General features: G+C 40.9%; 1 protein-coding gene across 3 annotated transcripts in view; it reads right to left on the reverse strand.

Moving 5' to 3' along the window:
* fkbp15b (FKBP prolyl isomerase family member 15b) overlaps window positions 1-25,132 on the reverse strand; it is a 66,071-nt gene that overhangs the window by 30,902 nt on the left and 10,037 nt on the right. For 2 of the 3 annotated variants that reach the window (XM_033619243.2, XM_033619240.2), the window contains exons 6-19: window positions 23,439-23,537; window positions 22,597-22,746; window positions 22,437-22,505; window positions 19,246-19,389; window positions 18,898-19,052; window positions 17,679-17,727; window positions 17,456-17,572; window positions 14,112-14,196; window positions 13,893-13,993; window positions 13,699-13,786; window positions 13,312-13,421; window positions 12,073-12,171; window positions 11,819-11,913; window positions 1,414-1,516 (exon numbers count right to left, since the gene is read on the reverse strand). In XM_033619243.2, coding sequence (XP_033475134.1) covers window positions 1,414-1,516; window positions 11,819-11,913; window positions 12,073-12,171; window positions 13,312-13,421; window positions 13,699-13,786; window positions 13,893-13,993; window positions 14,112-14,196; window positions 17,456-17,572; window positions 17,679-17,727; window positions 18,898-19,052; window positions 19,246-19,389; window positions 22,437-22,505; window positions 22,597-22,746; window positions 23,439-23,537 — 1,464 coding nt within the window. The remainder of the gene's footprint in view (window positions 1-1,413; window positions 1,517-11,818; window positions 11,914-12,072; window positions 12,172-13,311; window positions 13,422-13,698; window positions 13,787-13,892; window positions 13,994-14,111; window positions 14,197-17,455; window positions 17,573-17,678; window positions 17,728-18,897; window positions 19,053-19,245; window positions 19,390-22,436; window positions 22,506-22,596; window positions 22,747-23,438; window positions 23,538-25,132) is intronic. The other variant, XM_033619241.2, reaches the window with a different exon arrangement.

A 25,132-nucleotide genomic window follows, 5' to 3' on the forward strand; every position in this document is an offset into this window, starting at 1 on the left:
ATGTATCCAAATTAGCGTGATGACGTAAATGATTCGGCGTGTGCCCTGTATTTGGCTCTGCCAGCTTGGCTGGTTACGTGCTGGTAGAGAGAGTTGGGGCTGTTTGTCTCAGCCAGCAGCTCAGTTTAAAAGTATTTTACAATAAGTGTAAAACTAAGTTAGTCAACATACAGACAGCTGTCATTAGAGCTTATTAGTAACAATTCACTATCAGCTGAACTAGCGTGCTGTCCTTGCGTAAGATATAACGTTGGTGTCGGTGTATGAGCGACTGTGGGCGGATCATATTGAATATCATCTACATCACTATCTACATGTTCAGCTGCTGAACACATGTATTGATTAATTATTGGCTTCTTATTCGCTAAGGGTTAATGTCACTTACACTAACGAGTGTAGCTGCTGTCAACTCCAGTCATTTTCGAGTTGTCTTCACTTTGTTTCCACTGTGTTTCGGATTTACTCGCGACTATGTTAACTGGCGACTTTCAGTCGAATGCGTCTATGGTTGTCGTAGTGACAACAGCTGTTTTCAACCAGGAAGAGAACTCGTAGCTGTCCTCGCGAAAGCCTCTTCATTCAATTTTTCAGAACAATATCAAAACATAGCCGACCTGATCTGTCTTTGGACTTTTGTTGGAGGAACCCAGTCATGGACCGACACTCAGTCGCAGTTTGAATCACACTTGTTATGACGGAATGATGAAAACAGGAAGAGGCCAAGTTGCTTTTCCTGTCAATTTAACTCCTATCTCTAATAAATTTTCTAAATAGGCCTACACAGTTTCGTCTTTGGTGCCTGTCTAAATAAACATGTGCCATATTAAAGAACCGTTCAGCCCTATGAGACGTTAAAAAGAACATTTTCACAGGATCTGAACCCGCTCCATCATGGGAAAATAAATAATAGGTGCACGATTAACGTGGTGCGCCACTATTGCAACACCACCACAGATCCAGATACGCTAAAACATGTGTGTAGAGGAGATCAGCGCCGGCACAAAAGAACCAATACCGTTAGCGCTTATCAATAGTACAGTCTTTGATAATTTAGCTCCGGGGCTAATTTAGTACCAGGTTTCGGTACCCATCCTTAATCAAAACAGAAACGAAGTGAAGCCTGTAGAAATGAAATAAAGTTTTAAGTGGCTGCCCGTACCAGGAAGTGTGGAACACTGCAATTGTGTGTTCCACCAATCAGTGTTCTTCAGCAAACAGCCCCACCCCTCAAGAATTCAGGGTAATCTGAAAAGTCCTACCCCCCTACTAGGTACTTTTTCCAGGGTAAATTTGGGGTTGAGGGAAAGTTTTTTACCCAGGTAATTACGGTGGAAACGTGCAGAGGTTTTTCAAAATTCCGGGTAATTGATAAAAGTTCCTGCGGTGGAAAAGGGGCTAAAGACAAATCCTCACCTTGTCCTTCTCAGCCTGCAGTAATCTGGCCTGGTTTTGCTCACTGGATGTCTTGAGGGAGTCGTTCCTTTGTTCTAGCAGCAGGTTACTCTGCTCCATGTACCTAGACAACCACAGCATGACCACATTACATACACCTGAAATACATTTCAACCAAAATCTTGATAATTTTTTAACATATACCAGTCAGTTTGGTCTGCTGTTACTGTTAATCAAACCAGATCAAATCACTGTGTGACAGATACTGACAACCGAAATATTCCCAGCCTTTTCAAACTATTTGCAAGACACCGTCCATTGCCTATCCTGCTTGAAACAGTAATATGTAAGATCAGATACTGGCCCGAGCGATGCCATTTATATTGTTTTTAATCATCCTTATCAGATACAATGCTTTTTTTCTTTTTCTTTTTTTTTCTAATGCACTCATTTTAGTTTCTCCTGGCATCAGGACTGGACTAAAACAAAAGCAGTGTTGGGTAACTGATTACTGTAATCTCATTACATTTGTCAGTAATGCAGTAATGTAACATGTTACTGTTTTAAATTCAATTATCTCATTACAGTTACTTGTGCTGCACAAGTTCCTTTACTATCTACATAATGGATGGAAAGAAAAAAAAACTGTCAAACATGCCAACATCAGTGTCACTGTCCAGTGAGCCCATGGAGAGGCTCCTCAGCCTTTAGTCTGTGCTGACTCCAATGAGGAACAGGCTATCTGACAAACAATTTGAGAGACTCCTCCTCATGATGTATAACCACTGCTTAAGTGATAAACAACAACCAAACTAGACTAATCTGCTATTAAGCCATGGTTTGGTGAGCGAGCAACTCAGGTGAGTGTGTTTGGCCCACTAAATACTGATCAGATGCCATTTAAACCTGTTTTTTTTTGCTTTCAAGTCTGCCATCATCTAATAATGTTCAGAATGCTAGTGTCTGTACTATTTTATTTTGGCCTATTGATATTTTATTTTGAGACAATTAACATTATACTATGTGGAGTGAGGAAGGCTGACCTCTTTGTATATTGATATAGTTTCATTTGAGGCACTTATGGCCTGCTGCATTCTGCAATCCTTGCTTAGCGCTGTTATGTGGGCATATGGAAGGTTTAACGTTAAAATATTGTTAACTTGCATTTATGTAACAATGCATTTCAGGCAATGTTGCAAAGTAACTCAAGATTAACAAGTAATGTAACAAAGAACATTCTACAGAGTGTAATTAAATAAAGTAATGCAATGTAATGTAATGAAGTGTTTTTATAACTAACAAGTAATGTGTGACACATTACTGTTTTGAGTAACAACCCAACACTGACTGAATATGAGGCAGGTTAGATTTAAGACATTTGTAATGGCACTCTTAATTAAATTTGAGACCAATTTTACAAAAAAAAAAACATGGATCAACATCAGTTACTTGAAGTTGTGGACAATATTGCCCATATTTATTTATTTATTTAATTTTTTATATACTTTATTAATCCCCATGAGGGGAAATGCAATTTTTTTCACTCTTTTTGTCATTAACACACGTCCGAAAGACACACACATGCACAAACATGATGTTATAATATAAATCACGACTTTTTGAGGAAAATATCTGGCAATTGTTAAAGGTTTTCTGGGCAATGTTGTGTTTCTAACTCCACATGTAGGATTCTTCTGCCTTGATTCCCATTGTGCCTAATATAAAAAAACCTTTTTGTATAAAATACACAGAGCATCATATGCATTGCCTTGTACCAGCTTCAGCAATGCCCTGAGATCTTGTTGAATTTGCACTTCCCTGTCACAGTGTACAGCTAACTAGCAGACAGCGGATCCTTTGCTCTGAGCATCCTGTTCAGGCACAGAATACGAGTGTTTTTTGGCTGCTATCCTGGGGCCGTATTCACAACATTCTAAGAATACTCACAGGGAGATCCTAACTAAGCCTAAGCAATTTTAGTAAGGTGTCTTAACCTAGGAGTGATTTAGGAAAGTTCTCAGAGCAACTCTAAGCAAGTAAGGGACAGAAACAATTATCGCCCTTTGTGAGCCTGCAAGGTGTGGACACCCAGTGGACATGAAATGAACTACTAACTGTGAAAGTGTTCCCATTGTTAGTGTGATCACTCAGCTGATGGAAGGATGAGACAGACTCAAGGCATCACTGCTGCATTGGTGCATTTGTCCAGTTTTTCCAACTATCTTAGTGATGTGATCATTTTATTTCTGTTGTTACAGCCTTACTGTATTGGGTTTGAAATGTGTGTGTATGCCTACAGAGATCGACCACAAATATTATCCCTGCATTATCTAACCTGTAGCATTTCATTTACTCACTGTCATCCAGTGTTCGGAGAATATTTCTCATACCTCTTTGTCTTTCCACCATTTTCTCCTCTGCTTAAGAAACTCTAAAGCCTCTTAAAAGCCCTCCTCTCTAATCCTAACAGTTTTTCACCTTAAGAGCTCTTTTAAGGTCTAAGAGGCTTAGTGAATAACTTTTATCTTTACAAGGACCTAGTCTTAACTTTAAGGGGAAATTCTAAGAAAACGTTCTAAGAATTTTCTTAGAATTTCCAGGGTTCCTACACATTTGGAATTTCAAAATTCCATACTTTTCCATACCCAAATTTCCAGACTTCTCGGTTGTTGTTGTTTTTCAGAGAATATGCGACACCTTAGTAAATGTATCAGTGTATCATATTTCACATCATCTTTAATTATTCTTAATAGCTGATTGTAGCCAAGTACCATAATGCAGTGATGCAAACACAGGTATGGTGAAAAAAGAGAGAGCCTCTGAACTTCTAGGGGGGTCCGGGGGGGGCATGCAAGAAAAGCTTGACTATTTTAAAGTTAAAATACATCAATCTGGTGCACTTTGGGAGCAAATTTAGGAGGCTAGATATATGAATATATATGAAGAACTTCGTGTTTCTGTAAACAATTTTGGCCACAGTAAGCTAAATATCTAAAATATGCATTAACCAAGCTAAAAAGGCCAGAGAATATCATGAGCAAAAGTCCCCGGTTTGCTTAACAAAGTGACAGTGTTTTAAAAAAAAAAAAAAAAAAAAAGCAATATAGGCTATATGTTAATCGGTTAGTATTAATATTTTATTGTTCCAAGTTTTCTATTTCCACTCTGGTTTTAAAACAGTTTCTAACAAACAGAGAGATGCTTTATAACCACACTAAACACATATCCTAATGATGATTTTAGCTGCATTTTAATGGTGTAAACTTTATTTTATCCTCAGAGTGACAGCTGACAGCGTGGATGATTTTATACTCTGCAGCTCAGAATAACTTGAGACACCTGATAACTGGAAATAAAAACTAAAGAAATAACCCACATTGTTAATTAGCTCCCGTGATTATAAATGTAACATTTCGATCAGATAGACCTCATCAGTCATTAACTACTTTTACACTCTTTGGTTTGGTAGCAGAAACAGTCTGGAATTATTTTAAAGTTCTATTACAGTATGTGATATTAAGAATGATTTCATCCTGTCATCAAACTAAATAGCGAAAAATACTCTGTACTTAAGTCATAATAATTCTTAAATATGCCTTAGCCTACTTTTAATATTTGTAAATTATTATTATCATTATTATTATTATTATTATCATTATTATTTCTAGTCTCTACATCTGTTAAATCAGATAAGCTGATGTTCGCAAAATTATTGACAAGGATTTTCTATCTGTTTTATCTGTCTTATTTTATTCTGTTGTAGCCTATGATTACAGGCTGTTGTTACTTAGTTGAAAATAACTGTTTTGCTGTTACTGAAACAGAAGTTTTTTACAGATAGGCTACCGTTTCATCTCATATGAGTATGAGTTCATGATGATGATGATGTCACTCCTAATTAACAACTCCGCCTCTTTCTGAAGAGGAGCCCTGCAGTGTGCGAGCCTTTTCTTTACCTGCTCAGCTTTCCACATTTTTGAGCTCAGCACCTGCACAATTTTGTTCATGGATGTGTGTGCTTTTTGCTGCTTTGTCAACTCCACCTCTTTCACATGAACGCGCTCATTGCTGGAAAACACAGAGATGACAGAGCGAGTTGATAACCAGCTTTGTAGTACTGGTTATCCTGGATGGGTGCAGTTAGGTTCTGTGAAGCCAGCTCACCTAAAGAAAGCCTGGCTATGTTAAACGTGCATCGTAGTACAGGCCGACCGGGGGAGAGCGAGTATCAGAGCGGAGACAGTGGAGTGACGGACCATGGGAGAGAGAAAGGCAGGCGAGCAGTGACACACATCCTGCGACTAGAGTTGCTTTACCTGCGACAGCTGTTTTATTTTTATTCTCCCCTTCCTCAATGCAGTTCCATCATGTAGCGTGACAAAAATAGGATTTATTATGAATCGTTAAGGGCATCTGTCAGTTAAATTATTTTTGGAAATACCTAATTTTCTATTTTAGAAAACAGTATTTTAGAACAGTGGTAGCTAATAGTCTGGAAACATAAATATTTTTCCATACTTTATTTTTCATTCTCCATACTTTTTAATACCTGGAAATTGATCAAATTTATTTCCATACTTTTCCATACTTTCCATACTTGCGTAGGAACCTTGAATTTCGGCATTAGGAGCAACTCTTAGCACTAGGAAGCTTTGTGAATATGGTTTTAAACATATGAGCTCCACATTATCATGAGGAAGAGAGCATTGATTGGTTGTTACAAAAAGGAAAAAAAGAAAAAAACAAAACAAAAAAAAAGCACTCCTAGTAATGAATGGACAGTGAAATCAACCGATCATAGAACTTAGACTGTATTAAGAAATATGTAATCGTGAAAATAATTTTATGTCATGATGATGAAACTCAGCAAAATTAAATTAATTGTTACACAGCTTCAAAATGTTTGAACGTACCTCATTAACATGCCGATTATTATATTGATTTGCTTATTGTTATGTTTACTCGCCATGCTGGTAATTTTACTACCTAATCTATTTGATATTAATGGTGGACGCAGACTCAGCTGTCAGCAATTACTGTGATTGCTGGCTTCCTTGTAAAAAGCGGTTTGATTTGGCAGAATGACCAAAACAATGAACGAAATGGAGGAAAAAAAGAACGAGAAACTGGACAGAAGAGCAGTGCCTGCTGTTGGCGCAGCTCGTGAAGGACAACAAATGAGTTTTAAGAGGGAAATTCGGTCCCGGGATCACGGCACAAGGGAAGAGGCAGACTTGGGAGCACATTGCCCGACAAATCAATGCGTCGTTCCCCCTCCTTTTACGCACAAGCGATGAGTGTGAGAAGCGCTGGTACGTGCTGCAATCCAAAGTGAGAGCTGAGATTGCAGCTCATCCCTGATGAGGTCAACCACAAACATTATCCCTGCACGATCAAGCCGGTAGTGTCTTATTAAATCACTGTCGTTCAATATACGGAGAATATCTCTCCTTCCTCTCTGTCTTTCCGCCATCTTCTCTGTTTAAGACACTCTTAGGCTTCTTAAAAGTCCTCCTCCCTCCTCTTAACAGTTTTTCACCTTAGGAGCTCTCCTAAGGCCTAAGATGCTTTGTGAATAACTTTTATCTTACCAAGGGAAAATTCTAAGAAAAATCTTAGAATTCGAAGAATTCTACGATTTTTCTTAGAATGACGTCACTAAGAGCTACTTTTAGTCTTAGGATTCTTTGTGAATACGGGCCCTGGCCTTCTGTCAATTAGGGATGCACCGAATATTCGGTAACCCGATATATTCGGCCGAATATTGCAAAAAAACACACATTCGGTATTCGGTAGAATAAGTTAAAAGCAAGGCTGAATAATAGCAGCACGGTTTTGATAACGCAATCAAACAGCGTGCCATGACGGTCGGATTAAAATGTCGGCAGTGTGGCGATCCGCCCGTCACCGCACTCGCATTTGCGACTAAAAATAGTTTTGAGCGAGCAAAATAGGCTTACGCCAGGGCCACACTGCCCACGGAAGCGCCGCGAATAGCCTCGAAGCGCCGAGAAGTGAAGCCAGTTTCCTTTTGGCACCCATCTTAACTGACTGTGTCATCCACACCGGCCGTGCCGCGCAGCTCCACCGCCGGCCCTGCAGCGATCAATTCGGCGTCTGGCCTATTTTCTGCGCGAGCCGCGAGCAAATGTGTCAAGCCGGGCAGTTACCCATGATGGAAAAACAACAGCTGGGAGCAGAATCGCTTGACGACCGGCGTGGAGAAATGCGCATCTGATGTGAACGGAGGTGCTCCGGCTCGCGCGAGAATTTCGGTGCGCTGCGCTTCGCAGGCAGTGTGGCCCTGGCGTCAAATCATTCAGCACGCTGTGTGAGCAGCCTACAGATTTCAACCACCAGCAGAAACAAGAGGCGAATCCCACCGATTGTGGGTTGAACGGGGGTCACAGACACAGACAGTAATGTATTCCTGTCAAATACAGCGGCCATCGGCTTACCGGCGAGGAGAAGTCGGCTCCAATACTATCCTCTTCTTGGCGTGTGGACTGCCCAGAAGTACCTAAACAGCCGAGCCAGCCAAACACAGGTATGTGACATGTCAGAGGAGAAACGAGCCGTTCACGGCCCACAAACCTCACCGCACTTTAGGGACTTTTCTTTACTTATGAAGGGGAGGAGGGTGGCTGGTTGATTCTTATTTTATTTATTTATTTTATTTTGATCCCCCCGTGTTCATCACTCACTCACTGTTTTTGAAGTATGAATAAGTCAGTAAGTAATTTATTCCATTGAAATATCATTGATGTATTATAGAAAAGTGATTTATCTTTTTATAAATGACAAAAGGCACATCTGCCTCATTTTTGCTGTGATATCGTGATACTACTCAGAACCATGATATTTTCATTAGTATCGAACAGTGGGTCCCAATTTTGGTACCGTGACAACACTAATCTGGAGGTGGTTCATCTGCAAAAACTAATGAAAAACTAAACAACGATATTCGGTATTTGGTACTCGGCCAAGCGTTTAATATTATTCGGCTTCGGCCACAAATTTTCATTTCGGTGCATCCCTACTGTCAATCATAATTGGATCAGGGATGAAGAAGCTCTCCACGACTATGTAGTTGCCATAAGTGCTGGCCTCCCTGGTAACCCTGCGGATCTGGACTCCATGGTCGCAGAGCTTGGTGCCGGCTCCACGGCTACACCGGATCCCAACCTGGCCGACTTGGCCCCAGCTGAGCTGTCAGTCTCGGCTACTCAGCTCCGAACTGATGATACAGCCGCCGCAGCTACATCCAGGCTGACCTCATCAGTTCCAGCTCCACATCCCCCTTCAGAGGACCCGTGGCTGCTGCTGGAGGCTAAGCCAAAATGGGCGAACAGCAGTGCAAAGGCTACTTTCACCTTCAGTCCTAATCCGAGGCTCAGAGCTAATAGCTCCACTCCCAACCAAGAGCCATGGTCCACAGTACATGGTAAAAGGCGAGAGAGGTCCAGCCCGATACCTGCTCCACTTTGTGAGCTCCAACTGGAGAACAGATATAGCGTCTTGAGTGTTGAGGAATTCCCTCCGCTCCAGACTGTCCATTCCTCTCCTGTTTGCCCTCTGACTGATCCGCTGCCAGCACCCTGGGGGGTCTGCCCCGGGACCCTCGTTCAGGTCTGTGACCTCCTCCTCCCGGCGCAAGATCATGAAGGAGGCTGCTCTCAGGGCAAGACGCTCCGGTGGTCTTCCCTGCCGTGAAGGGTCATGTGAGCCCCCAGCCACCACTAAGGCTGTGACCCCACCTCACACTCTGCCAACAGTCCCCACAGAGCAGCGGTGCTCGCCTCCTCGTCCACGTCCCTTTTTCCCCCCAACTACCGCCATAGTGGGTGACTCCATAACCAGGAACATTCGCTTTTTTAATTCCACCACCCACTGTTTTCCAGGAGCCACCGTCACAAAAATCAGAGATAAACTCCCGGACCTACTGCAAACATTTCCAGATTCAATTAAACGTCTGGTCTTGCACATTGGAACCAACAATGTGGTCCGGTGTCAGTCTGAGCTGCTAAAGAATGATTTTAACAGTCTGTTCACTGTCCTAAAAAACTACGGGATGTCAATCTTCATCAGCAGCCCTCTTCCCACACTCAGCCTCAGCGCAGAGCGGTTCAGTTGGCTCCTCCAGCTCCATTCTTGGCTGCGGGCCGCCTGTACTATCCACGGTTTTTATTTTGTAGACAATTTTAACTTATTTTGGAACCGCCCCACCTTTTATCGACACGACGGACTTCACCAGAGCAAGCTTGGAAGCCGCATGTTAGCTGCCAATATACAGCACACTGTACACACCATACCACACACACATGCGAGACTGTTTACATGCCACACCCCCTTCCCAGTGCTTTCCTCTTCTTCTACGGAGCCCTCCGTGGACATTGCCTCCCATAACTACTCCCCCTACCGGCTCCAGCTGTCACTAACCTCAATAGACAACGACCTCTCCCGGCTTGTCCAAACTGGTCTTGTCCCTACTGTCAGAATTACCAACAACAGACCAGAAAACCACACCATGCCCTCTGCTGGCCGAAACCCGAATATCTTGATTTCCATTCATACACAATCAGGCCCTTCTGTTCCACCAAGCATACCTGTAAAGATTAGCCTTTTAAATGTAAGGTCCTTAAATAACAAATGTTTTATTTGCAATGATTTTATTACCTCCAATGACATTGGTATTTTTTGTATGACCGAAACATGGTCAAAACCAGATGAATACAGCACCCTGAATGAAGCTACACCTCCAGCATTCTTATATGCGCCGAAGCCCCGGCTATCTGGCCGCGGCGGAGGGGTCACTGTCATCTACAGAGACAATTTCTTTTATAAGCCTGTTCCCTGTGGGGAATTCTCCTCCTTCGAAAACTTAACATTTTGTGTTAATAATCACCAGCCGATTTTATTCCTTTTAGTTTACCGCCATCCTAAGCCCAATGGCACTTTTGTCTCTGAATTCTCTGACCTGCTCTCTCTGCTTTTACTTAATTATGACCAGGTCTGCATATTGGTGACTTCAACATTATGTTTGTTGTCCTGGTGATGCTCTTCCGGGGGAATTTCTTAATCTTTTAGAATCATTTAATTTTGTTTTACATTCCACAGGGCCCACCCATGAGAAGGGCCATATCTTAGATCTTGTTATTTCATATGGTCTGAAGATTGATAATGTGGAACTTATTAACACCTCTATATCCGATCATTTTAGTATTGTTGTTTAGTATTTAGTAAACTTGTACTCCTCTCCTTCGCCTAAAGTCTCACCTGCCCCCACCCACTCTCGCATTATTAACTCAACAACAGCAGCTAAATTTTCACATGCTTTTTCATGCCTCTCTTCCAAACTACCTCTCTCCCATGATACCAGCCTCCTGGTGAATTCCTTCAATGACCTCTGCCTGAATACAATGGACTCAGTAGCCCCAGTCAAAACCAGAACCAAAATCACTTCCTCAGTCTCTCCATGGTTTAATGACCATACCCGCTCCTTAAAAAGAGAGGTACGCAAAATAGAGCGTAAATGGAAGTCCTGCAAACTTCAAGTTCACTATGAGCATTTGAAAAGCCTAATGAATAATTACAATACTGCAGTTAAGGACGCACAAGCAACTTTTTTCTCCAACTTGATCTCCCAGAATGTTCAAAACTCTGAAGTGCTGTTTCAAACACTCAACCGAATTGTTGGCGCCCCCACCAATATTAATTTACATGCATCACCTGAACTCTGTGAGCAATTTTCATAATTTTTCACTGAAAAAATTGAAAACATCAGATCTCACACCATCAGCAGTCGACCCCACAATTCACTTGTCCCGGAACCGCCAGCTCACCAATCCTACTCTATGTCAGTCCTCTGCTCGTTTAGTTCAGTGTCACTAACTGATCTCAACACAATGGTGATGCGCATGAAATCCTCCTCTTGCCCTTTGGATGTGGTCCCTACCAGACTACTGAAAGAGATTAAGACCACTGTTGGTCCCTTCATTTTATTTATTGTCAATCACTCTCTGACCTCAGGTGTGGTTTCTGCTTATTTTAAATCTGCTCTAATTGAACCTCTGCTTAAAAAACCCAATCTAGACCCATCTATCCTGAACAACTATAGACCAGTCTCAAAGCTCCCTTTTTTAATGCAATCAGGGCCCCTAGACTCTGGAACGATTTGCCTGAGGAAATCAGGTTTTCAGAGTCTGTTCCTCGTTTTACCTCACTCCTCACAACACTTTTACAGGAAGGCTTTTATGATGTAATGTTTAAGTTGATGTAATGTTTAATTTGTATGTATTTTGTGTTGATATTGAGTGTGTGCTGATATTTTATGCTGTAAAGCACTTTGATATTTATATTGAAAAGTGCTATACAAATAAAGTTATTATTATTATTATTATTATAATTGTGACATTTTTTGACTCACCTCTGGTTTTGGTTGATGAGCTCCCCAATCTTACGGTTTTGCTCCTCAATGCGAGAGCTTTTCTCAAAGACTTCCTTTTTTAAACATTCATTTTCCTAAAAATAAAATAGAGAGTTAAATAAAGTGTTTTCAGAACTCAGTTTGATTTCTGATGATTAGTCTCAATACACCAAAAGATGAGATAGGAGAATCAATATTTGTTATAAAAGGGCGGAGGAAAAAGACTCAAGACGCTGTACCATTCAGGTGTGTACCTGGACAATTCTTTGGATGTTGTGCATGATCATTGAGGTTTCCATCGACAAACTAGGAACATTCACGGAAAGATTTCCCTGCCTTTGGAGGTCATCTATCTGTTAAAGTAAAAACAAATAGAATTACTGCCCCGCAGTTGTATGCCTCCATGCACCAGTCAAGTTTGTCTTACAGTTTACATTCCTGTCTACGAAAACATGGATGCGTCACACACATCTCTCTCCCAGCAGCACAGAAGATCTATACAATCAGCACAGTTTCAAGGTTGACACCAAAGATTAGTATCACTAGCCCTTTTTAGATAGGAATTGTGCAAATTTGCAGGAAAGCCCGATCAGTCAAAAGGAGGCCTACTTTTGTTTATACAGAATGCGCCTTTTTCGGGGCAATGGGGGGAGTGAGCAAGTAACAAAACGTGTAGCTCGGCGTGTGACGTAAACAGTGACATGGGAGGGAAGCCACGGCTAGTCAGTCCTTCAGCGATTCTCTCATAAGTCGGCCCGTTCTTCACCGTCCCCGTCATTTGGCGGTTAATGGCCTCTTCATTTGCGAGGGTAAGGAGGGCGCGCAATTCCTTGTCTCCCAGTTGCTCATCTTTACAGTGTCTGTCAGGTTTGCGTTTCCCTCTTGCTACTAGCTGCTTGCTAATTCCTGCTATCAGCTGTTTCCTGTTTATCCACCGCCAGTGGCTCGCACGTGCGGCGCCATCAACAGCTCCTCCCACAAGTCTTCAGCAGCCCCTCCCATTGCGGAAGGCTGCCTCGGTGTGTTTAAACTAAAAGGGTTCCACCAATATGACTACCCTACGAGGCGGAAAATTGGACACCTCAGATAAACTTGCCAATCCAGCTCGGTATGAAATGTCAGCACTTCATCATTATATCACACATCTGTGTCAAATTTTGACTTATGAATTCTTGGGTTATGGCCAACAACATGTTTTATGAGGTCACAGTGACCTTGACCTCTGACCTTAAACTACCAAATTCCAATTAGTTCATTCTTGAGTCCAAGTGAACATTTGTGTCAAATTTGAAAAAATTCCCTCAAGGTATTCTTGAGATATTGCGTTCACAAGAACAGGACGGACAGAGGGCCAGACAGACAGACTGAGGGACCACCTGACAACATAATGCCTCTGGCCATGGCTATCGCTGGTGTGGAGGCATAAAAAGACAAGAACCAGTTGTATCTCCTTTCTATTACAGCCTCATAATGAACAAATACAATGAGCATACCTTGGAGGCTAGTTGATCCACTTTATCTGCTACTTTTCCGACAGCTAACCGGATCTCTGTGTTGTGTTGTCGGGCCTCAGTCATCAAGAAGGAAGTCACATCACTGGAGCCTGGTGAAAACAACACAATCACAGAGTTTTAACAACACAATCACAGAGTTTTCCATTTAAATCAGACACAAAACTGTCTTGCGGTTGTGTAAGTATATTTGATTAATGAGGCTGCAACATGCAATGATAAAATGAACCCTTAAGTTCAAGGTAACAGTTTCAGGGACTTAGGGTACAGCTTTACTGAGAAACATCACAACATTCTAGAACCCTCTACATACACACTCTACTGGTTTGATCCTTTTGGCTTCCTTGTAATTGAATGGATGACTCTTACCGATGTATGGAACAGTTTGTGTAGGGAAGACCTGGCCAACTGGCTGCAGCTGAGATGGAGCCACAGAGGTCTGTGTGTACGAGTAAGGCTATGAAACAACACAATGCTCTGATATAAAGAGATACTGAATGACAAAGTTTGTCTATGATGTACTAACTGATGATAAGTCAGTAGGAAATATACTAAAATCTCACCTGAAAGGCATGGCTACTGCCTGACAGCCCAGGCTGTGGGGCAACAGTGGTCATAACAGGAAGTAAGGCAGAAGGTGGAGCAGTGTGCAGATGAGGATGTACTGCAGGAAAAAAACAAATGAAACAGCTCAATATGATGTACACCATCATATGAAATTGTGTTTTTGTAATGCTGAGCTGCAGGAGGAATGCAGATATGAACAGGTAGAAGAAGCTTACTGTGTGCTGAAGCTAGAGCAGCAGCGGAGATCTGCACTGGAGATGGAGCTGCAGGCCGATCCTTTGCTCTGATGCCACTGGTGTCCTGTAGATCAATACAATAGTGGCAGAAAATCAGTCATGACACCAGAGTTGAGATTGTCATTTGACAGGGGCAAGTCAATGCAAGTGATGAACTCCAGTATTTTAATACTCCTATGATTTGTAAACCTGTAAAATCGCTAGTGTCCCTTTAAGAAGATTCAGTTAATAAAAAGTTGATATATAAATACTGTAACCTCATTTGTCTGAGCTTTTGTGCAGACTGTAGCAATAGGAGTTCATGTTTCTCATTCTAATGTTTTTTTAAACACATACCGTAAAACTCGGAATATAAGTCGCACTGGCATATAAGTCGCAGTCTATTTTTTAAGGTCTCAAACAGGGAAAACAAGGTTTTATATTACTATTTGTTAATAAAAACGTTATACAAGTTATTCCTACACTGTTTCCCTTTATTTTTAATTTGAAACACATTCAAAACACAATAACCTCTTAAGCAGCTTTGGTTACTTTCCAATTTTCCAAACAACCTCTTCAGGAAGTAAAATTACGGTATAACAACATCTGAGCCATAAAAATGAGTTTAAATTAACGTTAAACTTCTTTTTTCTTTTTTAAGAAGACAGCATTACAGTACCTTATTACAGTGTGGGCTGTAACTATACATGCTTACTCAAATCCTAAAAACGAATGAGTTTAAATTACTACGTAGCATAGGGTGACCATATTTTGATTTCCAAAAAAGAGGACACTAGGCCGGCCACGACATAGCCTACTTAAATGATACTCACAGTTTACTCAAAGATGCCTTATAATTTTAATATATTTAAAATTTATATGTATGGATAGAAAATTCAGTTATATTACAAAATAATCTCTCAAAGACAGAAATTCAGATAGGCCCCTATAGATAGGGGACACATACACACACTAGAGTGTGGCGATCTAAGCCCAACGGTACCCGACGGGTCGGCCAGGTTTGGTCAAAAATGTAGTTATAAATTGTATTCGGGCTCGGGTCGGATTCGGTCAGCTTTCAGTGAAAATGTAGTGTAAAAATAAATAAAATCTTATTGTCTGTCCTGTTTATTGCTTGGGCACTGTTATTTATGTGACAACACCTGAACATAACACACACAGACACATTGGCTGTTTGTTTCTACCTCTCTCCTCGCTGGAAGTCTTGGACCTCCAGCCGCCAGCCTCCGCCTTGATTAAACGCTGAAAATAAAATAAAAGAGGGAGACAGGTTTTTTCTATTTTATCTTGTTTTGTTTTATTTCTCCCTCTCCTCTCGCTGGAAGTGTCGGACCTCCCACCTCCCGCTCCCGCCTCCCGCTCCCGCCTCCCGCTCCCGTCTCAAACACGGAGGTCTCCCTCTCCGCAGCTGAGCACCCACGGCGCACGCCCGGTCTGTTAAATAGCCTGTAACCACTGTGTGACACAAACATTAAATAATGTCGGGCTCGGTTCGGGTTCGGACAGAAATATGCTGCCCGTGCCGCACTCTAACACACACGCACACACACACACACACACACACAAAAAACCGGACATTATCATCAGTTTATAAAAGACCCCCGGACGCCCCGGACGCCCCGGACGGGACGTGAAAAGTGGACACGTCCGGGCAAAAGAGGACGTTTGGTCAGCCTAACGTAGCGCCATCTTGTGGGTCAAATTACCTATGTCAGCATTTACCTTGGTCTATAGGTCGCACTGGTCTATAACCAGCACCCAACTTTTTAGATGAAAAAAAAGGGAAAAAAAAGCGCGACTTATACACCAAGTTTTACGGTAGGTATGGGTTTCAGTCATGAAATGTGAGGCTGTCAGGCTTACAACAAAATTTTAACTCCCCCTCAAAAATCATTTCAATTCTTTGCTATGATTAATATTTTGTTTAAAATGGTTTCCCCACATAAAAAGCAATAATAAACAAAAAACTCTTAAAAGGGGCTGGAAGCACATCTCCTCTTTCTCCCTCAATGAGGTATTATGGATCTGGCCTCTGCCCCGCCCACCATAGCTGCTTGCTGTAGGTTTGACTTCCATGTTCCGCTTTCTCCAGTGCTGCAACTGACCGCTGAAAAAGCAGTGCACATAAAGATAGCTAGCCTTAGGGTTACAGGAAACATTGTAGCAACTCTGACATTCCTGTTTGAGCCTTAGTCAAACCCAGACTCAGATGAGGAGTCTGTTGTGCACAAAAATCCATGACTGGCCGATGTGTCAGAATGATAAGTTTACTTATCATCTTTTACTTGTTTTTGTTATGTGTTAGCTTTTAGGCCAACTGGCAATCTCTGACACCACAGTGGTAACTGTGAAACATAAAACGAGAATGACCTTTGACCACAATAATTATCAGTTCATCCATGAGTCCAAGAGGATGTCACTGCCAAACTAAGGAAATTCCCTTAAGGTCTTCTTGAGACATCTTACAGTGTTTCCCCTACCACTGTATTAGGGGGGTGCACACGGGGTCCGAACCTGACCTGAGTCTGATTCAGTGTGTTACCTGTTATCCTGTTATGGATAGTGTGTAAAAGACCATCAACAGACTGGTGTTACGCACAGTCAAACATGCCACTCGCACAGCAACGCAGCATAGCATTGTGTACACACACAGTTGGAGCGGAGCCTGTGTTGCGTTCAGGCGTCACGTAAATAACAAATTCCAGGCCATAGCACAACACAGCAGCATGTCAAGTGGGCCAGACCCAAGCAAATTTTTTCATTTGTTATCCGTGCACAGTCATCACCCCCCTTCAGTAGAGGAATATAAAACACCTTTCTAGTGACAAACTTTGTGTAGATACAAGTCAGTATAGTCAAGGTCAGACATTTTAGGGACATAAACATAAGAAAACCACATTTTGAGTGAAGGGGATCTTGAAAGCATGACATTTTACCATTTTACTATATAGTACCTCTAATCAAGTCAATATGAGGAACAAAACAATGCATTTTGGTTTTCTGGCATTTCTTTCCTCTATTGAACCCCCCCCCCCCCCCAAAAATAACTGAGATGAAAATATTTTTTTTTTTAAAGTCCGACACCCACCATGTCAGCTGCAGAGGCCGGACTGCTTAGCAAAATTCTGGCCCTTGGAAAAATGTAGTTTATGACCCCTGATATATAACATACACATGATATACAAACAGTGCTTATTAGTTGATACACTCATTGTTGGTTTTGGCCTTTTCATGGAATTTGTTGTTGACAATAGGAAAAATATACAATATTGGCACACTTTAACACCCACAGAAAAACCTCCCCCAGGATTCTGCCTACCAACCTCAAGCTCAGAGTCACTGGATTCAGGCTGGCTGGCCACTCCTGTCAGGAAGGGCAACATGGGCTGGCCCATCTTTGCCATGCGAGAAATCAGCTTGGCTTTTGTGGCATCTGGATTCTGAAGTTTGAAAAAGAAGTCTTCTTTCAATACCAGTGCTAAATAACATAAGACACTTAATTTTGTAGTAAGCTGGTAATAAGAAAAAAGCAGTGATGGTGCTTACTGCCAACTGCTCACTGAGTGAGTCTGACTTTGCACGAAGTGGTGGTTCCCTGCAAAAAAACAAACAAAGGACAAGTGATCTTAAGAATCAGAATCAGCTTTATTCGGCGAGTATGTGTGTATAGTGCTGGGCGGTATACCGGTTCATACCGAATACCGGTGTTTATTTTTCTTATGATATGAATTTTTCATATACCCCAATACCGGTGAGTATGTAGCGTACATAACGTTGGGAATGCCGCGCGGCGGAACGTAGCGCCACAGGACATTGTTTGACAGGGGACTGTTTTGCAGTTGTACTAAACAAGTATGTGAGGGCACAACGGCGTGTTGAGCGGTGAAGATGGATAAAAACAGTGAAAGTTCCGGAACTGAAGTTCCAGAACGAGAACATGACACAGAAGAATTTGTACCGAAAAGAGGAGCCGGGTCTGTTGTTTGGAAGTTCTTTGGCTTTTAAAAAAAAAAAAAAAACTGACGTCAATCAAACAACAATTCTCTGCAAATGTTGTAGAGCTAAAGTTGTAGCCGCAGGACGCAACACGAGCAATTTGCTTCACCACCTCAGTCGCAAACATATCTTGGAATATCAAGAATGCATGAAACTAAGATCTGCGTCCTCCACATCTGCAGGTAACGTTAGCACTGCAAGAGAAAAGTCGAGTCAGATGTCACTTAAAGACGCGTTTGCTAGGGGGACTGCCTACGTCAAGAAAAGCAAACGGTGGATTGAGATTACCAATGCTATCACTATCCACTTAGCCAAAGACATGGTACCGCTGTTATGCATTCTGATTCCTCCACTTCATTAGAATCATGAGTATCACCTCTTTGTAAACAGAATCATTTTGTGAGGCCATGCAAACCTGTATTAATACTAGTGTGGACATTAATATTTTTCTACAATATTCACTCCTCATGACAGGAAAATAGGCCATTCTAAGCCAATTTACTGCAGCAATTCCTCTCTAAATCATTAGAAAATATGGTTAACACCCAGTAACACCCATATACCGTGAAACCGATATAATTTTGAAAAATACCGTGATATAAATTGTTGGTCATACCGCCCAGCACTACGTGTGTACACAGAAGGAATTTGACTCCAGTAGACTTGCTCTCATTGTACCAGAACTGACATAAGTACTCAAATTTAGGCAAGAAGGGACCAAAGGGTTCGGGATAATGCCGTTAACTATATCCTGAGGCTTAAATCTCACCCTGGTCTGCCTGGACCAGAGGTGGTCGTCTGTATTGGGGGCTCTGGAGCCAAATTCTCCACACTGGAGGCTGGAGAAGGAACAGGGGAGGGAGCAGCAGAGTCTCTGGAGCTGGTACTGGCACTAACAGACCCACTGTCCTTGGAAAACTTCACCTACAGCACAAACAAGCAGAAAAGCTTCACTTCACCAACATTATAAGCAACTGCAAGTTAAGACGTAAGAAGTTGCAGGTTTTTAAATGCAGATACAACTTAAGTATTCATGTGACATTAGAATAATCAGGCAACCTAGAAAAGGTCAAATACAGGAGCAGATGGATGTATAAAATTGTTAAGTGAGCGTTACCCGTCGAAGCTCTGCTTCAAAAATAAGAGTGCTGTTAGCCGGGACACAGTTGGGGACTCCCTTTGATCCATAGGCTTGATTGGGTGGAATGACAATTAGACGACGGCCTGCCTTCTTCATCCCAAGCATCCCTTCCTCCCAGCCCTGCTTATACAGAGGAAGTAATAAATGCAGGCAATATACCATAATAATAATATCATGACCATCATGCAGTAATAGTTAAGGCTGGTTATTTAAAGCTAAGCTAATTTATTTCAAAACATTGTTTCCCTATGAGATCAACTAGTGGAGAGTAACTGCACTACAGAGCCAATAAGAAGGCAAATACACTGTACATGAAGCCAGTAGTGAGAAGCTTGGACATAAACAGCTGTCACAGTACTAATGCACCAAAACTGAAAAACATTTTGGCATTCTTAACATCCTAAAATGACAGTACTGTGTGGAATTTCGGATGTCACGATGTTGTCATTTACCACTGCCAATGTTTTTTACATGATGTGAAGTTTGAGCAGTTCATTTTACAGTTTTCTGAATATTTAAAAAGGGTGCTGAGCAGAGATGGCATTTGCTGGTTAACAGTCCAGAATAATTCATCTAAATTTTGGGGAATACAATGATTGAATCATGCAGCTCCTCTAGACTTTCCGAATATTATAGGGAAACAAGCCATTTCACGGGGGTTGTGATACTCAAAAAAATGTATCCGCTGATTTACAGATGTCTCTTTCGCCATGGAAGTCACCATAGAAGAAGTGTATGGGGCCATTATGGTAGCAAAATAGCTGCAAATGCGTATCTCAATCTGTGTGTGCGTAATCAGATTTGTACATGTGTAAAATAATTTGTAAAAGCATGATAAAGTTTGTGAATGCGTAAAAAAAAGCTGCAAATGAGTATTTAGAATCTGTGTGTATGTAACCAGATATGTAAATGTGTAAAAAAAAAAATCTACAAATCTGTATTCAGATTTGCAAGTGTACTGCGATCTGTAAATCTGTACAATGATCTGTAAATGTATACAACAATCTGTAAATCTGTACACAGATCTGCAAATGCGTACAGAGATCCATAAAAATGTAGACAGATTTGTAAATACCTATGTCTTCAGCTTTAACTCAGTCGGACCTCTCAATTGGCTCTCTTTGTACACGTGATTTTTGCTATTCTTCTGCTGTGTGAGATCCGCAAATGCGTGAGAAGATTTGTGTCTGTAACTCAAACTGTGTGTCACCCTGAGCACAGGCTGACAGGCTCAAGCTGCAAGCTTGGCAGAAGAGTAGCAAAAATCACGTGTACAAAGAGAGCTAATTGAGAGGCCCGATTGAGTTAAAGCTGAAGACATAGGTATTTACAAACCTGCCTATCTTTTTAAGGATCTCTGTACGCGTTTGCAGATCGTTGTACAGAGTTACAGATTGTTGTACACATTTACAGATCACTGTACAGATTTACAGATCTCTGTACGCATTTGCAGATCGTTGTACAGATTTACAGATCGTTGTACAGATTTAGAGATCTCTGTACGCATTTGCAGATCGTTGTACAGATTTACAGATCGTTGTACAGATTTACAGATTGTTGTACACATTTACAGATCGTTGTACAGATTTACAGATCTCTACGCATTTGCAGATCGTACAGATTTACAGATCTCTGTACGCATTTGCAGATCGTTGTACAGATTTACAGATTTTTTTTACACATTTACATATCTGATTATGCACACACAGATTCTAAATACACATTTGCAGATTTTTGTACGCATTCACAAACTTTAGCATGCTTTTACAAATTATTTTACACATGTACAAATCTGATTACGCACACACAGATTGAGACACGCATTTGAAGCTAGTTTGCTACCATAATGGCCCCATATAAGTGTTTTTGGGACACAGGGCATCACGAGACAGTGTAATTACAGGGTTTCTGCAGGTATCAGCAAATCTAATTTAATACTTTTTAATGCTCTTTTTAATGCCACTTTAAACAAATTTAATGCCCATGTCCAACTGCAGATACAGTTTTTTATTTATTTATTTTATATATATATATATATATACACATATATACATATATATATATATACATATATATATATATATATATATATATATATATATATATATATATATATATATATATATGTATATATATATATATACATATATATATATATATATATATATACACACACACATGTATAGAGAGAGAGAGAGAGAAAATTGTAAGCATTTTACAATGCTAATCTTGAATATTTGAGAAAATCTATATTTACATTAACTGTCACTCTGTAATGAATTAGAAATGGCTCACAAGCAGAGGTGGGTAGTAACTAGTTACATTTACTCAGTTACATTTACTTGAGTAACTTTTTGGATAAATTGTACTTTTCAGAGTAGTTTTAATGCAAAATACTTTTTACTTTTACTTGAGTTATATTGTTTTAAAGCAACAGTTTAAAAAAAGTTTCTGGATAGCTCCTCATCCAACCACTTCTGCTGAAACTTGCATTTTCCCATTTTTCCGACATTTGCTAATATTCCCTCCGCTCTTTCGCCACAGCATGAGCAACCTCACAGCACGCTGCATTCCAAGCATCCGGTGTTGTGACTTCGTGCACCGGCCGTAAACAATAGCCAATTAAAGGGTTCTGCTGTCAATCATCACATTATACTTCCGATCAAAATTATTAAATGTTTATATAATAAAAATAAATCATGAATAACAATGTTTTTTTCCCCATCAAGTGTATTCAATTTTTTAATGCCTCTGGACATCAAATTTAATGCTTTTTAATGCCATCTAAGGCCTTAATTTTTGCAAAATCTATTTAATGACTTTTAATGCTTTTTAATGACCCGCGGAAACCCTGAATTACACTGTTTGGCCACTAGGAAAATTGACTTCAAAGCCCTGCGCGCTTCCTGGGGGCCTCTTGCAAACTGTTAGTATACTGAAGGGAGGCAGGGCACGTCACATCCTTTGGATTTTCTGGGAAAAAGTCGTCCTTTACATGAAAGTCAGTCCACAGGCTGCCAGAGGCAACTAAAGGAAAAGTCTCTTTTTTTTAAGTTACATTACAATATGTTCACACATTAGCAAAGAAGGGGTTAACAATGGTAAAAAGTTGCACAGAAAACATTTAAGCTGCTATTCTTATTTAGTAAAAAAATGTTTTGTCTCACTTTGATCACTTTTCCAGCTCCAATTTTCAGTCGTAGCAACTTGTCCTTGCTCTGGTTGGAGTCAAACATCTGAAATGATATTCAATGAGTTGTGTGCCAACACAGGAGTCAAATCCACAGGAACTGGAGACAGAATGAAAAGATGGTGGAAGTGTCTGACCTGTCCAATGGTGTGGTTCTGCAGGAGCCAGCCTGTGTACACTACCTCCAAAGAGTCTCCATTCTCCACTGCCTGGCCTTCGCCAAGACTCAGGTCCTGAATCAGAACAGCATCTAAGGAGACCACGCTGTTCGCTTTTGCCAAACACAACTGATACATACAAAAAAGAAAGAAGTCTTCATCTGATAAACAGCATAACTTGTGCAATTTGGCAAAAGCTTCTGTCTAATGCAGATCACAAGGTGCAGGGCTTAGATACTTGTCATCAGAGACAGCCTGTTTTAGTGTTGCACGGTATACCGGTACTAAAATAGTACCGCTGTCCTAGAGTATTCCAAATGGTACTATACTGCATTTGGAAAATACTGGTACTTTGAAATTGATTCAATTCATTAATTTAGTTAATTTATTTTACTCACTCATACACACAAACGCCTTTCTTGTTCCTATTGGAGCACAGATTGCACAAGTGGTGTGTATGACAACACCTGTATCAACATTCGCAGCTGGCCCAAGACAAAGTCTGCCTCGCAAAGGGAGACAACACGAGACAACATCAACTTAGTGAAACATTTGAGCAACCAAACCATGACGTCCGTACCGAGGTACTTACCGAACCATGATGTTTTTGGTACCGTTACACCCCTACTATTTATTGTTCTAAAGGTTTGTATCCAAAAGGACTTTTCCATAGGAAAAGTACCGAAGAGTATCGAAAAGTATCGAAATTCATATTAGTATTGGTACCGAAACAAAGATTTTGGTATCGTGACAACACTAGCCTGTTTGCTTTGTTACTCACTCTGTTGGACAAACAATAGTCACTATCTTGTGCCACTCACCTCTTTACAGAAGTCCGATGAAGCTTTCTCTGATTCAAACATCAGGGACCAGTTTTGCCTCTGGTCATCATAAAAAGTGCAGTAATTGTTTGGCTGTACCTGCAGGAAACAAAGAACATGAGGTCAGGGACAATACAAGGAACACTTGAGCTCATGGTGTATCGTTTTTCATTAGCAATCTGCTGATTTGAGCAGCAACTTGCATCATAGTCTTACACATTGCTGGGGAATCTGTAGAGTCATGAACTTTGATATAGTGTCCCCCATGTGTTTCTAATTCTTCATCTACACAGTGACATACTTATATGGAGTTTGCTGCTGAATCTTATAAATATTTAAATGTCAGTTGATATATTTCAAAAGACAATTATACATTTGACCAAAAAAAAATCTTTATTTTTAATTAAGATTAAATTTATATCTTTATAATAGCCTTTTGAAGCGATGGCAAGAGGACCTACATAATGTAAATTATTAAGATGTTTTTGTTTTTAAAAGATACAAAACTGAATAATACAGTCAACACTAGGGATGTCCCGATCGGGTATCGGCGCCGATCACGTTATTTTTACAAAATTCGAATTAGTAATAAAAGATCGGAGGAATCAAAACAACAACAATGGCCAGGTTTTTCATCTATGTTGTTCACTGTTGCCTCCGCTTTCCAATGTATAAAGTGTGGCGATCCTGTATATTTTATGAATATATATTTTTTTATAAGACAGTCAGCTGATGGCTTGCTCACCTCTAGACACTGAGGTACCTCCAGACACACCCGCTGGTGCTATTGGCCAGTGGGATGGCTCGATCAGCTGAGCCCAGGTAGACCGGCCCCTACATTATACTGCTCCTGGCAATATGGCGAGAGTCACCGGCGAGTGAGAAATGAGCCAGAAGTCCTCTGCATATTCGGCCTACCACGGCATTTTACACCGCTCAAAGTCCGCGAAATAGGTGCGCTTCCCTGTGGAATATCATCCATCCGGCCACCAGCCTCACCTCAGAGATTCCGCCACGTTTATCAAGGGATCCAACGGAGCCTCCACGCCCGAAACAACGCCGGAGCGTTACGGCATTTACGCACGGTCCTGTGAGTTGGCAAAAGTCAAGGGTTACTTTCCGTTTCATTATTCCTTATTTGGAACCTTCGGGCCAGGTTGATTTATTGTTTTGAAACTGAACTGAGTCAGAGCCAACAGTGGATTTTCTTTACCTCCTTGTTTGCGGGAAAACCTGGGGTGGAGTTTACTTTTGTTTAGCGAACTGTGTGGATTGAACTGAATTGAACTGTGATATGTTATTTGGAAATCCCGGAGTGGAGTTTTTTGTTTGAACTGGATTGAACTGACTGAACGGAACGGAGCATTGCTTTTCTTTGGTGAAAAAAATATATACTTTCTTGAAACTGATTACTGTTGTATTTGTATTTTTGTATAGTATAATTCTTTTGTTCGACAGAAACCAGGTAAAAACAATTTAATTTTGGTGTTAAGGGACCTGTTTTATGGGTTTTATTGGTGTCAAACTGCTACAAAAGATATGGGCCTATTTTATTTGTTGAAGACAAGAAGAAGATATTGAATTTGTTTTCATTTTGTGCTGCTGAACCGCCGATAAGCTTTTTGGATGCTATTTACATAAAAAACAAACCTTATGGGACAACTTGGATGCATTCTTTTTTTTTCTCTTTCTTA

This window comes from Epinephelus lanceolatus, chromosome 9, assembly GCF_041903045.1.
Source record: "Epinephelus lanceolatus isolate andai-2023 chromosome 9, ASM4190304v1, whole genome shotgun sequence".
Taxonomy (NCBI): domain Eukaryota; kingdom Metazoa; phylum Chordata; class Actinopteri; order Perciformes; family Serranidae; genus Epinephelus; species Epinephelus lanceolatus.